A 14,717-nucleotide genomic window follows, 5' to 3' on the forward strand; every position below is an offset into this window, starting at 1 on the left:
TTTATTTTTGTTTTTTATTGTGTCTTCCTCTTACTAGTGAGCTTTGGCTTTGGCTCCCTGCCTTCTTTCTTGTTGGAATTAGCCTAGCTGAACATGAAACACCTAAAAGAAAGCCCGTTATTCTTTTATCAATTCTCCTGTCTGTTTGGTTTCATTTCAGTTTGGCTAGGTAGCCTCTTCTTCTTCAAATCCTCCTAATTCCTTCAGACAAGAGGGGTAGCCATGGGCATCCGCATGGGCCCCAGCTATACCTCCCTCTTCATCTTTCGCATGTACACTGGCATTATCCCCCACCTTTTTCCTCTGCTGTATTAGCATCACCTTGTGCTCGCACAAGGAGGTTGAACAGATCATCAACTTCGCGAACATCTTCCAACCTGACGTCAAGTTCACCTGGACCATCTTGGAGACCTCCTTCCCCTTCTTGGACCTCTCCGTCTCCATCCCTGGTGACCAGATCAATATTGGCATCCACTTCAAACACACCGACTCCCACAGCTACCTGGACTGCACCTCCTTCCAGCTTCCATCCTGTAAATACGCTATTTCTTACTCCTAATTCCTCCGCCTCTGCTGTATCTGCTCCCAGGAGAAATAATTCCACTCCAGGTCATCTGAGATAGCCTCCTACCTCAAGGATTGCAATTTCCATTCCCACATGATCAACAATGCCCTCTAGTGCATCTCCTCCACTTCCCCCAACTCTGGTCTTGAACCCCACCCCTCCAACTGCAACACGGATAGAACACCCCTGCTCCTCACCTTCACCCCACTAATCTCTGGATACAGCGCATTATCCTTTGCCATTTCCACCACCTAAAATCCAACCCCACCAACAGAGATATATTTCCCTCCTCACTCCTATCAGCTTTCCACGGAGACCATTCCCTCTGTGACTCCCTTGTTAGGTCCACACCCCCCACCCACCCACCTTCCACTCCTGGCACCTTTCATTGCTGCTGAAAGAGGTGTAAAACCTGTGCCCACTCCAGCATCTGCAGTCCTCACTTTTTCCTAGATACCCTCTTGTCTTGTTAGTTTTTTTCAATTTCGAAGCTCTACTTCAGGTCATTCAGATTCTTCATTACTAATCATATATTAACCAAGAAGTCAAGTGAGATCTAAACAATTAATTATCACTGGTCCTTTACATTTGGCTGTTCAGCTGAACTTACCCTTAAAATTTACGATGATGCTCTGTGTGAAATGATGGAGGAGCTTTCAACATCATTAGATTTTTATATACAAAGATCAGGAAGATCAAGGGTTTAGAGGGGTATATTTTGTGATATAACCCACATCCCTCCTAAGAGCAATTTGATCCAGACATAACGTAAGTGGGAGGAAGTTTGAAATCTTTAGTCAGCATTTCAGGGGATGTGGCATGAGGTGGAGAAAGGAGGAGGAAATTTCAGCTGGGAATCGGTGAGGTTGAAGGTTTCGTTAAACCTTGGGGAGCACTCCTGAACCACAGAAGTACTGAAAAATACAATACATATTGTGTATTTGAGAGAGTCAGCCTCTCCAGCTGAGCAAGAATCTCACAGCTTGAATTTCTTTAACATTTCACATCACCTTGGGATGTTATTTACGCCTCCGCAATTTGCAGAAACATTGCTAATATTTTCAATTGTGTACTTCAAAGTTTCTCAGGGTGAAGTTGTCCAATTCATATATTTTCACCCCCAATCCTCTTCTGTCCCAATCTCTTCTGTGCATCAAGGAGTCTACCTTAAAACTGAGGCCCATAACTCTGTGAGGGAAAATGACTCCTGTAAAATGTCTTATCAGATGTTAAATGAGTGGTCCCCTATAAGTGGCAAGCAATTTGTTAGCCGCATTAGTTATTCCATTTGTTCTTGTTTTACCAAATTGGAATAAAAGTGCAGATTTCTTCTTTTTATACATTTATTTTTAAAATGTTTGCTGTCACTTAATGGCAGTGTTTCAAAAGATCAATTAATATTTTTGGTCTGTAGTTTTATCTGTACTGAAGTTTCATCTTCAAGTACTGAAAACACTGAAGTGCAACTTAGAATTTGTATTAAAACTGAAGTATTGTCTTATCGTGTGTTACCAGCAGTTCAACTGGAAAGGGACATCAACTAGAGCCAGGTAAGGCAACCTACTATACCTGGGAAGATCCAACAGGATCAAGAATGCTGAGCTGGTACTGTGGATGTGAAGATACAGCAAGAGTGCTGAGTACAATCGAGGTAATTATGTAGAGAATTTTGTGATGTTTTCACCCTCTTTCTTTTGCCGTTTGCTTTTGACTTGATGATATTAAATTCCTATCTTGTATTTCAGTTCAGTTCTCTGATATTAAAAATCTGACAATGTTTCTATTAGCGTATTTGGATGTTCCTGGTTTTATTTCATTTGCTTACAAATGTTGACCCACAGTCCACTCAATTAATGTCCTGCATGTAAATAGTAAGCAGAGTGACATTCTACTTACTTATCAGAAAGCATTAAAGAACAGTATTTGTTATTGTATTGCATTGGTTTAGTTCTATTTTCATGTATCTCACTTTAGAGTCAGTTTTGTTTCTGATCATACAACTAATGCAACTGACCATGTGTATCACGTGACCATTAATGTGTTCACCTTTTCTCTGGCAAGGTGATAATACAAATTCTGATCCTAAGCATAATGGACCAATTTTACAAGCACCCTCCTGAAGCAGGTGGTAGTCTTTTATTTGATGAAAAGAAAATTCCGATTTTGTAACATCAAACTTTTCAGGTTTTGATTTTTGAGGCAATGGAGGCAGAGAAAGATGCATGCTCAGTTTGCATTTAATTAGCAAAACAATGTCATTGAATTTCATAGTTCGGAGACTTTGCCTCACCACAGACTGTGGTCATATAAAATGAATGTGTGTCTGCTCCACTAACCATGTCTTTGGCATTTATGCTTATTTCTCTGATATTACATACTTTGCTAGTGTGCTGTCTTTCTTAAAATCATCAATTCACTGCCCAGTTGATGAGTTCATCACTAATGAGTTGATAGACCATGAGGCAAATTTTTTACACAGTTTAATAACATTTTGACTGGTTTGTCTACTGGACCCAATTTTGTTGACCATGCCGTTCATACCACATACTTTGAGAGGCATACCTTTACTTCACAGAAGCAGTGACCCAGCTATGCCATTTTCTGCAATTGAGTCTCATGCCTAAATTTACATATAGTGTGGATAAGAACTAAGAACAAAGAAAATTACAGCACAGGAACAGGACCTTTGGTGCTCCAAGCCTACGCCGATCCAGATCCTCTATCTAAACCTGTCGTCTATTTTCTAAGGATCAGTATCTCTTTGCTCCCTGCCCAATCATGTATCTGTCTAGCTACATCTTAAATGATATTATCGCGCCCATGTCTTCCACATCTACCATCTCCACTGTCAATGCATTCCAGGCACCCACCACCCTCTGCGTAAAGAACTTTTCACGCATATCTCCCTTAAACTTTTCACCTCTCACCTTGAACTCGTGATCCCTAGTAATCAAGGCCCCCACACTCTTGGGGGGAGGGGGGAAGAAGCTTCTTGCTATCCACCCTGTCTATATCTCGTATGATTTTGTAGACCTCAATCAGGTGCCCCCTCAACCATCATCTTTCTAATGAAGATAATCCTCATCTGCCCAACCTCTCTTCATAGCTAGTGGCCTCCATACCAGGCCACATTCTGGTGAACCTCCTCTGCACCCTCTCCAAACCATCCACATCCTTTTGGTACCAGAACTGTACGCAGTATTCCAAATGTGTTTGACACATCTGCAGAATCAGGAAACTTTCTAGCTTACTGAACTCATATCAGGAAAAACAAATCTTTGCTCCAGGATTGGGTGTGTGACAGTGTAGTTCATTGACCTTGGAAGCAGTAACTATGCAGAGGGAGTTGCTATGTTATGAATTCTTCTTAGACTCTGCATCAAAGTAGATCTTGGTGAGAGTTCCTGCTGAGTAAGAAATAGTTGAATGACCATTTCTGGTCCTGAGAGAAGCTGTTAATAAAAGGAATCAGATGACCATTAATTGTACTGGTTGTCCAGTTAGTTGCAAACAGAAGGAGAGATAATCATTCATAGGATTGCTGATACCTGTTTACCTTGTAATGAAGGGGTACATGTTCAAGTAAATTGATGCTGGAAAACAAGACCCTGTCATGGGCTGGCATTATGAACCATATGAGATATTCTCTAATGACTGTGCGGTGGAAAGCCTCCATAATGACTGGTGGATACCTCATTTGCAAGGAAATTTTAACATTCCACATTCCCTCCTTCCACCCAACTCTGTGTGACCTTGCATAGGATCCTTAAAGCTGCACACTGCCGTGGCAGAATATGCCACAAACTGTGGAGAAGGATGTGGAAGTAGAGAACCTGGAGAAATAAATAATATCTTTAAAAGTGTCTATATTACAGAAAAGGAGGCCCTGAACACCTTAAAATGCATAAAGATGGATAAATCCCCAAGACTTGATCAGGTGTACCCCAGAACTTTGTGGGAAGCAAGGGAAGTGGTTGCTGGACCTCTTGCATCATTGATAGCCAGAGGTGAGGTGGCAGAAGACTAGAGGGTAGCTAATGTGGTGCATTATTTAAAAAAGATGGCAAGGAAAAGCCAGGGAACAATAAACTGGTGAGACTGATATCAGTAGTGGATAAGTTAATGGAGGGGATTCTGAAGGACATGGTTTACATGTATTTGGAAAGGCAAGGACTGATTAGTGAAAGTCAACATGGCTTTGTGCATGGGAAGTTGTGTCTCACTAACTTGATTGAGTTTTTTGAAGAAGTAACAAAAGTTTGACAGATTGAAGGAGTTGTCTATATGTACGTAAGCAAGGTGTTTGACAAGATTCTGCATGTTAGACTAATTAGATTAGATTAGATTACATTACAGTGTGGAAACAGGCCCTTCGGCCCAACAAGTCCACACCGACCCACCGAAGCGCAACCCACCCATACCCCTACATTTACTCCTTACCTAACACTGCGGGCAATTTAGCATGGCCAATTCACCTGACCTGCATATCTTTGGACTGTGGGAGGAAACCGGAGCACCCGGAGGAAACCCACGCAGACACGGGGAGAACGTGCAAACTCCACACAGTGAGTCGCCTGAGGCGGGAATTGAACCTGGGTCTCAGGCGCTGTGAGGCAGCAGTGCTAACCACTGTGCCACCGTGCTGCCCACGGTGGCACAGTGGCACAGTGATTAGCAAGGTTAGATCACATGGAATCCAGGGAGAGCTAGCCATTTGAAGACAAGATTGACTTAAAGGTAGGAGGTGAAGGGCGATAGTGAAGGTTTTATGGATTGGAGGCCTGTGACCAGCAGTGTGCCACAAGGATCGGTACTGGGCCTGCTGCTTTTTGTCATTTATATAAATGGTTTGAATGTGGATTTCAGAAGAATGGTGAGTAAGTTTGCAGATAACACAAAATTGGTGTAGTGGACAGTGAAGAAGGTTATCTCAGAGTACAATGGGATCTTGATCAGTAGGCCGAGGCGTGGAGGCTGATGAAGTTTAATTTCAATAAATGTGAGATGTTGCATTTTGGTAAGGCGAATCGGGCAGGACTTGTACACTTCATGGTAAGGTCCTTTTGCTGAACAAAGAAACCTTGGCGTGCAGGTTCATAGTTCTTGAAAGTGGAGTTGCAGGTAGATACAATAGTGAAGAAGTGTGCTTTCCTTTATTAGTCAGTGCATCGTGTACAGGAGTTGGGATGTCATGTTACAGCTGTCCAGGACAATGGCTTTTGGAACTTTTGGAATACTGCATTCAGTTCTGGTCTCCGTGCTGTAGGAAAGATATTGTGAAACTTGAAAGGCTTCAGAAAAGATTCATAAAAATGTTGGGGGGTTTGAGCTATTGGGAGAGGCTGAATAAGCTGAGGCTATTTGCCCTGGAGTGTTGAAGGTTGACCTTATAGAATTGGCATGGTGGCTCAGTGGCTATCACTGCTGCCTCACAACACCAGGGACCCAGTTTCGATTTCAGCCTCGGCAACTATCTGTGTAGAGTTTGCACATTCTCCCCGTGTCTGTGTTGGTTTCCTCTGGGTGCTCCGGTTTCCTCCCACAGTCCAAAGATGTGCAAATGAGGTGAATTAGCCGTGCTAAATTGACCCAGCGTATTTTGGGATGTGCAGATTAGATGCATTAGTCAGGGCAAATGTAGAGTAATCGGATAGGGGAATGGATCTGAATGGTTTACTCTTCGGAGGTTCGGTGTGGACTTGTTGGGCCAAATGACCTGTTTTCACACTGTAGGGATTCTATGAAGTTTATAAAATAATGAAGGATATGGATAGGTTGAATAGCCAAGCTCTTTTTCCCAAGGTAGAGGAGTCCAAAATGTGAGGGTATAGGTTTAAGGTGAGGGGAGGGGGGAAGCAAATATAAAAGGGACCTAAGGGGCAACGTTTTCATGCAGAGGGTGGTGTGTGAATGGAATGAGCTGTCAGAGGAATGTGGTGGAAGTTGGCATAATTACAACATTTGAAAGGCATCTGGATGGTTACATAAATAGAAAGGGTTTAGAGATAAATGGGCCAAATGCTGGCAAATGGCACTAGATTAATTTAGAACATCTGGTCAGCGAGGTCTGGTTGAACCAAAGGGTCTGTTTCCCTGCTGTACAACTCTGACTCTGTACCAGTGGGCTCATGCCCGAAGCGTCGATTCTCCTGCCCCTTGGATGCTGCGCTTTTCCAGGAACACATTTTCAGCTCTGATGTGGAGGGAACAAGGTAGTTTGGGCAACATCAGGTGTTGCTGAGCTCATAAGCCTGTTTCATGTATGTAAACAAATGGATATTCTATGTAAGACTTGTTTAACTTGGAACATTGTGTTTTTTTTTGTTTGTCATCTCTTGATGACTTACGGAAGTGAGAGGTAAGGTGGTTCCTCTCAAGTGACCAGGATCTCCAGTGCCTGGTTCAGGAGGTCTGATTGAATTGAATTGAATTGAATTTGTTAAGGCAATATCAGAGTGGTCAGTGCAAGAAAAATCCAGAGATTAAAAATTTTTTGGCAGTTTTGGAAGAGACCTGACTTGGGTCAGAAATAAGTATAGTTTCTGTCCTAGAAAGGAATATAGAACAGTTCAAGGAAAACAGTTAGCTCAGTATGAATGTTAAATTTGGGGAAACTTCCAAACAGGAGTATTTAGTTAGAAACTTGCAGGTTATTAAAAGCTGTAAAGGTCTAAGTTTTTAGATTTGTAAATATTCATACAGTCAGATATGCTGTAATGCAGTATTTCGCTCTCGTGCAATCCCATGTTATAAGAAAACCACGTAATAGCAGCGCAATTTAAACTTATTGGGCCAAAATTGCATTATAACCAATACAAGCTTTAAAGTTTTGCCCTTTAGAAACAGTGTCCCCAGTTCGTCAAATGTGTTATCGTGAAACCATGTTAACGAAACGTGCATTATAGCAGAACGACCTGTGTAAGAAGACTTCACAATTCAGAGGAAAGAACCAAGGAGAATCAGTTGAATTGAACATAAAGATTTGCTGTAAAGTGACCATTTTCCACATTGGAGTGTCTAACACAGTGTGTCAGGTGACGGTGCAAGACTTTGCTTTGTGGTTTAAGATCTTTTACATTGTGGTCTATAATTGGATAGCTTAACTTATGTTTGTTCTTTGCTGTAATAAACTTCCATTCTATTGTTAAAGAAACTGCAACCCTGCATGACTGTTTCAGTAAATGGCAACCACATTTACTAAATTAATAAAACTATGTATGATCAATCAGGCTGGATTTTATTTTGGAGTAATAATAAATCTATCCATCCTTCAAGCTGCTTCATCCCTCAGGTGTCAGAAGGTGGAAGAGATGTCTGAGGAGGCAGTGTCAAATCTCATCAATCCACAGACCACTGACTACAGATTCATGTACTTTGGATATACACAGCATGCATTTAGATTGGATTGCACATGGTGAAGGAGCTGCAATGCAGTCTGAATCAGAGGTGAAAGTGAACAGTCCCTTTTGTAAAGATGCTACAGTGGAAATTGAGATAAGACTTCATGAGTCACATCAAGAGCACAGTATTTCAAGCATTAAATTGTTCTGCTATTAAGCGATTTTGTTATAACACGGGATTGCACGAGAACAAAATACCGCATTATAGCACATCTGACTATACAAATGTGTGGATGTCTGATGAAGTTCTCTGAAACAATGCAAGCTGACATAGGGAATAAAGGAGACCATCACAGTGATGACCGCCTCATTTCGGCGGCTTGTTTGAATGAGCTTTAACCATAAGAGAACAGCAAGAACTGATCAATAGTACATGCTGCATCACTTTTTGAATGGATACAAGAGCATTGTAACTCTGTAAAGAGTACAGCGCTCACTCAATAACCTGGCTCAGTTCACTCAGAATATGAATATCCATGAAACAGATGAACTGTGTTTGCACTGGTGACACAACGGTTGCAGGTGTGGATGATTGCACCTACGTAACTAACTCCAGCTCATCCGCTTGGAGGCCAACATAGAGCTGGGAGGTTAGTAAGGAGGATGAATGTCATGTAAACATCAGGCATCCTCCTCATCATCCAACTCCCCAGCTCCTCTACCAAAACTCTTTGTGACATTTATCTAAATTGGCAGCAAATGCAGAGACTGCAGTTGGAGGTAGGGCTCTTCCATGATGAGTGCAGCCACCAAGCTGCTCCGTGCCTCATAGATGAGAGGTGAGTTGCCTGCCTGCACATCCTCTGAGGCAAAGTGGAGGATATTTCATCAGAGTCTTTATGAGTGCAGTGCGTCATATCCTGTACATCACTGTTAGTTCATCATAGTTTCATTTCGTATCACTTTTGAAGATCACTTTCGAGCATGTTGTCAGTACATATCTATTGCAAAAGCATTTTTGGTCTGGTTTTATGCACTTATGCCCTCAATGAGATTTTTTTTTACAGAACAAATGAGTTTCTTATCATAGGCAATGAAAATTGCATGCTGCAATCCATCTCCCATTGTGACTATCACGAGCAAGTGAATTCCCATGTATGTCTAAAGGCTGTTTTCCTTTCCAGCCCTTTGAATAAAATAGTAATACCAATGGTCACAAAGATTGAGATGCTTCTTGAAGCATTTTCTATCCTTCAGTGATTGATCCTCCCTGAGAAATGATGATTAGATTTTTAATCAAATCCAGTTTCTCATGTGCACTTAGGTGTGAGCACTGTACCGAAGTAAGTCATCTGCAGGCGAGTGTTACATAGTTGCTAATTTGATAGTGGCCTCAATCGCACATGCACACCCATTCAAAATGCTTTGAGTGATTTGTTCATCAGAATCTATCTTCTTATGCCTTTTAAAAAAAAAGTTTTAATAATTTATCTTCCACTGGTTGTTGGGTAAGTAAGTTCCAAAAATGCACAACTTTCAGCTCCATCTTAACTGAGGCACTCCCTTATTTTTAAATTATCTCTAGTTTTATTCTGTCCCACAAAAGAAGATACCCTTTCATCATCTATCCTGTCACCTTCATAATCTTAATGAAACATGTATGTTTCCCGGACCAGCGGCTGGCGCGGGGAAGCAGTCCCGGAGCGGCGGCTGGCGCGGCGAAGCAGTCCCGGAGCGGCGGCTGGCCTGGGAAAGCAGTCCCGGAGAGCGGCGGCTGACCTGGGGAAGCAGTCCCGGAGCGGTGGCTGACCTGGGCAAGCAGTCCCGGAGCGGCGGCTGGCGCGGGGAAGCAGTCCCAGAGCGGTGGCTGACCTGGGCAAGCAGTCCCGGAGCAGCGGCTGGCGCGGGGAAGCAGTCCCGGAGCGGCGGCTGGCGCGGGGAAGCAGTCCCGGAACGGCGGCTGACCTGGGGAAGCAGTCCCGGAGCGGCGGCTGACCTGGGGAAGCAGTCCCGGAGCGGCGGCTGGTGCGGGGAAGCAGTCCCAGAGCGGCGGCTGACCTGGGCAAGCAGTCCCGGAGCAGCGGCTGGCGCGGGGAAGCAGTCCCGGAGCGGCGGCTGGCGCGGGGAAGCGGTCCCGGAACGGCGGCTGACCTGGGGAAGCAGTCCCGGAGCAGCGGCTGGCGCGGGGAAGCAGTCCCAGAGCGGCGGCTGACCTGGGGAAGCAGTCCCGGAGCGGCGGCTGGCCTGGGAAAGCAGTCCCGGAGCGGCGGCTGGCCTGGGGAAGCAGTCCCGGAGAGCAGCGGCCGTCCTGGGGAAGCAGTCCTGGAGCGGCAGCTGGCGCGGGGAAGCAGTCCCGGAGCGGCGGCTGACCTGGGGAAGCAGTCCCGGAGCGGCGGCTGACCTGGGGAAGCAGTCCCGGAGCGGCGGCTGACATGGGGAAGCAGTCCCGGAGCGGCGGCTGGCCTGGGGAAGCAGTCCCGGAGCGGCGGCTGGCCTGGGAAAGCAGTCCCGGAGAGCGGCGGCTGACCTGGGGAAGCAGTCCCGGAGCGGCGGCTGGCGCGGGGAAGCAGTCCCGGAGCGGCAGCTGGCGCGGGGAAGCAGCCCCGGAGCGGCGGCTGGCGCGGGGAAGCAGTCCCGGAGCGGCGGCTGGCGCGGGGAAGCAGTCCCGGAGCAGCGGCTGGCGCAGGGAAGCAGTCTCAGAACTTACCTTGGAGCAGTTATGAGCCGGTGTGTAGCGGACTGGAGGTTTGGAGTTGAGTGGGGATGGTTGTTGTACTGTGGTCTGGCAAGGGCGGTCAGACTACATTTGTAAGCCTCTGCATTGATCTGTTGCAATGTAATGTTTACTTGAAATTTTTTTATTTGACGGTAATGTCAATCCTTTAACTTGCTTATTTGTAACTCATTTTTTAAACACTCTGAAGTAATGCAACCAATTTTCTCTTTATTCCTCTTATGTATATAAGATTCGTACCTAGTAATTGTATCTAAGATGGCTCCATAAGAGGTGACATTGTTAAACTTTTCACAGTACTCCTGTATTTGAGTAACCGTGACAATAAATGATATTTTGATTCTAATTCTCTCTGCTTTAAATAAACTTCTGTTGAGAAATATCCAAATCTGTCCAATCTTTCCAGGTAGAACATCTCCCTAAGTGAACCTTCCCTCAACTGTGGTGATGTAATTTTGTTTTGTTAAATAAAGCAACCAAAACTACACATAGTGTTGGACACGTGGTCTCACTAATTCCATGCACAACAGTGGTAAAACTTCCTGACCTTTATATTCCCTTCACCTTGTAGCGAATGCAAAGATTGCATTTTCCTTGCTAATCACTTGCTACACTTGCATGCTAATGTTTTGTGACTCAAGTACCAGGACACCCGGTCTTTGAGTATATCGATTGCTTTCCCAAGGTGGTGGGAAGTATAGTTGTATAATTGGAGTCAGTGAATGGAAGGTTGGTTTGCATGATGGACTGAGCTGTGTTCACAACTCTCTGTAGTTTCTTGCAGTCTTAGGAAAAGCAGTTGCCATACAACACTGTGATGCATCCAGATAGAATGCTTTATATGGTGCATCTATGAAAATCATCAAGAGTCCTTGTGGACATGCCAAATTTTGTTAGCCACCGAAGGAAGTTGTTGTGCTTTCTTAAAAATTGCATTGATGAAGGTGAACGAGGACGGATTGTTGGTGATAATCAGTCCCAGGAACTTGACGTTCTTGATCATCTCTACCTCAGCATCATTAATGCAGACAGATGTGTGCCCTCTACTCAGCTTCCTGAAATCAGTGACCAACTCCTTTGTTTTGCTGGTGTTGATGGAGAGATTGCTGTCTTTAAACCATGCCACTAAGCAAGGAATTTGTCTTGTTTTAGATCTGACCTATGGAATTTGGCCCCATAGTCATGAGTATGTAAGGAGTATAGTAGAGGCTGAGTACTTAGTCTTACAGGGCACCGGTCTTGAGGATTATGATGGAGGAGGTATTGTCACCTGTTCTTATTGATTGTAGTCTGTGAGTCAGGAACCCGAGGATCTGATTAGAGGGGGAGCTAGGATGTCACAGTTTAGAGATGAGTTTGTTTGGAGTTACGATGTTGAAGGCGGAGCTGTAGCCAATAGCAAAGTTGCTTGACTTTGCTATCCATGTTATCCAAATTGACAAGGTCTTTTCCCTGGCATGGGGAGTCCAGAACTAGAGGGCATAGGTTTAGGTGTGGGAGGGGAAAGATCTAAAAGAGACCTAAGGGACAACTTTTTCACGCAGAGGCTGGTGCGTGTATGGAATGAGCTGCCAGAGGAAGTGTTGATATCAGGCAACATAAATAGCATGCAAGTTATGACATTAATCAATATGTAGCGCTGATTTCATGACAGTGCCACCATTTTCCAAAACCACTTCTACTTGACTTCACAAAATTAACTCTCACCAACAATTATGTGTTGCTTTAATATTTATTCTATTTGGTACAAATATATGCATTTTTTGGTACTGTCCTGTACTTATCTAAATGTATTTAACAAGTTGCTTCTGAATTACTTAGTATTAAACATGACTGAGAATTGAAAAACCATGCAGAACAAAATATGATGCTAGAAGAGGGAGGAAGGGAAGAATGGTTTCCTACTGAAACCTTATCCACAAGTCTTTCTAAACAGCAGTTATCTTATCACTGTTCAGATAGTGTATAAGATCGATGAGTCCCTTTTGTTCTGGCAGTAATCAGAATTTCTTCACTCTGTAGCCACCAATATTTGAACCACAATGAGAGGTTACCACTGACTTCTGGGTGATGAAGGTTATCCACTTATACCACAACTCATAACATAGTCTGGCACCCATGCATTTGTATGCAGTAGGTATTAAATGAAAGCCATATTACCACGTAGCATATTACAAAGAATATCATGGGTGTCTACAAGGATGCTTCTGTCTGGACTACTCAAAGAACTTTCCACTACTCAGGTGAGCAGGTCTCTCAAGTTTTGCAGTAGTATCCTCTAAACTGTATAACGATTGAGAGAACGATTATGAGAGAGCAACTCTTCCCAGCACCTATTTAGTGAGAAGCTGAGGAGCAGGAACATTGGGAAGTTGAAGAATGCTACAATGTAGCTGCCTCTTTGTACTTGTATTGTATTTATTCAATGAAATAATTATTTTAGCAACATCTACATAGAACTTTTTTTCAGTCTTAGGACCGTCCAAAACATTTCACAGCCGGTGATATACTTAAGTGTTAGCACCGTTGTAAGAAATGCAGCATTAATTAAGTATACTGTCTCCCAAATAGCATAACGTTTTAATGAGAATAGTTTTAGTAATTTCTTTTCCAATCTTCAAATTATTAGAAGAAATCTGATACACCCATCTGGGAGAGCCTTGATTGAACCTCTATTTTAAAGGCTCGATGTGTAACTCTGCGCACTCACATGAATACTGCATTTGATTGTAAGTCTAGATATTTGTACACAAGTCTTTGGAGTGATGCTCACGCCTATGAGGAGAAACTATTATTGATCAACTGAATTTCAGTTAACATGCTGAAGCATAGCACCAGGCCTATAATTTCTGTTCCTACCTGGTACCCTAGACTTGATCCATCTTCCTGTTTTTAAAAAGAAATCTCACTAGCTGTCCACAAGGCCTCTGGGACTATCCTCTTTCCTACTGACTTTATTTACATGTGAATGTATCTCTGCTGCATTTTTGCTAACCTCTAACAGATGAAGATTCAATCCATCTAGAGTAAGAGTTTAATCCTTTCTAAGTTTGGTTGGCCATTCCTTCTGTTTCCCACACCCCCCTTCCTAAAATTACTGCAACTTTTGATCTCAACTTCATGCCCACAGTCTCTTGTAACTATTACTAAAGAAAGTTGCGAACGATCAAAAATTGGAAGATATTAATGGTATGGTTGAGTGAGTGCAGAAATGCTTTTAGGAAGGGTAAACAGCGAGGAAATGTACAATAAAAGGGAGGTGCAGAGGGCTAGATGAAGTGAGGCCTTGGAGTGCATATGTTCCAAGATGTTAGGACAGTCAGGTAGCGGTACCGAAAGCACATGATGGCTTTCCTTCATTGTGCGAGTTACAGAATACCAAAGTAGCAATGTAATGCTGTAACCATACAAGACCTTGGCTGGGCCAGAACTTGAGTTTTATGTACAGTTCTGGTCACGATGTTATAAAAATGTCATAATTGGTCTAGAGAGAGTACAGAGGAAATTTACATGAAGCTTGCTAGGATTTGAAAATTGTAGATATGATGAAACGTTGCGTGAGTTAGGGTTGTTTTCTTTTGAGCAGAGGAAGCTGAAGGTTGACTTAATCAAGTTGCCCAAAATAATGAGAGACTGGGATGGAGTGGACAAGAAAGACCATTTTTCCCTAGCAGAAAGGCTAATCACCAGGAGGCACAGATTTAAGGCGATTGGCAGAAGGATTAGAGGGAAAATGAGTACCAGCTTGTTCACACAGTGTGGTGGGTTTCTGGAATTTGCTATCCCGTTTGGTGGTTGAGACAGAAGACATCAACTTCTTTGATCTGTACCTGAAGCCTTGTAACTTGCAAGTCTAAGATCCAGGTGCTATTAAGTAGGATTAGAGTGAATGGCTAATTTATTCAGTCAGTGCAGTCACAATGGGCTGAATGATCTTTTTGAAGGCTGTAACGTTATTATGGTTCAATGGAAACAATTTATGTTTTCCCGTTCCCCGACACTCTGAGGTTCGTGGTGTTCTGATCCTTCGCGTTCCTATCTTGTTTTCTGAATGTTAATAAATTTGTAAAATATTTCT

The 14,717-nt window shown here is 43.4% G+C and overlaps 1 protein-coding gene across 6 annotated transcripts in view; it reads left to right on the plus strand.

Annotated features, from left to right (window-relative positions):
- vps13a (vacuolar protein sorting 13 homolog A) overlaps window positions 1-14,717 on the plus strand; it is a 421,720-nt gene that overhangs the window by 299,905 nt on the left and 107,098 nt on the right. For all 6 annotated transcript variants that reach the window (XM_043712521.1, XM_043712528.1, XM_043712537.1 and 3 more), the window contains one exon: window positions 2,081-2,216. In XM_043712521.1, coding sequence (XP_043568456.1) covers window positions 2,081-2,216 — 136 coding nt within the window. The remainder of the gene's footprint in view (window positions 1-2,080; window positions 2,217-14,717) is intronic.

The sequence above is a fragment of the Chiloscyllium plagiosum genome, chromosome 2 (assembly GCF_004010195.1).
Source record: "Chiloscyllium plagiosum isolate BGI_BamShark_2017 chromosome 2, ASM401019v2, whole genome shotgun sequence".
Taxonomy (NCBI): domain Eukaryota; kingdom Metazoa; phylum Chordata; class Chondrichthyes; order Orectolobiformes; family Hemiscylliidae; genus Chiloscyllium; species Chiloscyllium plagiosum.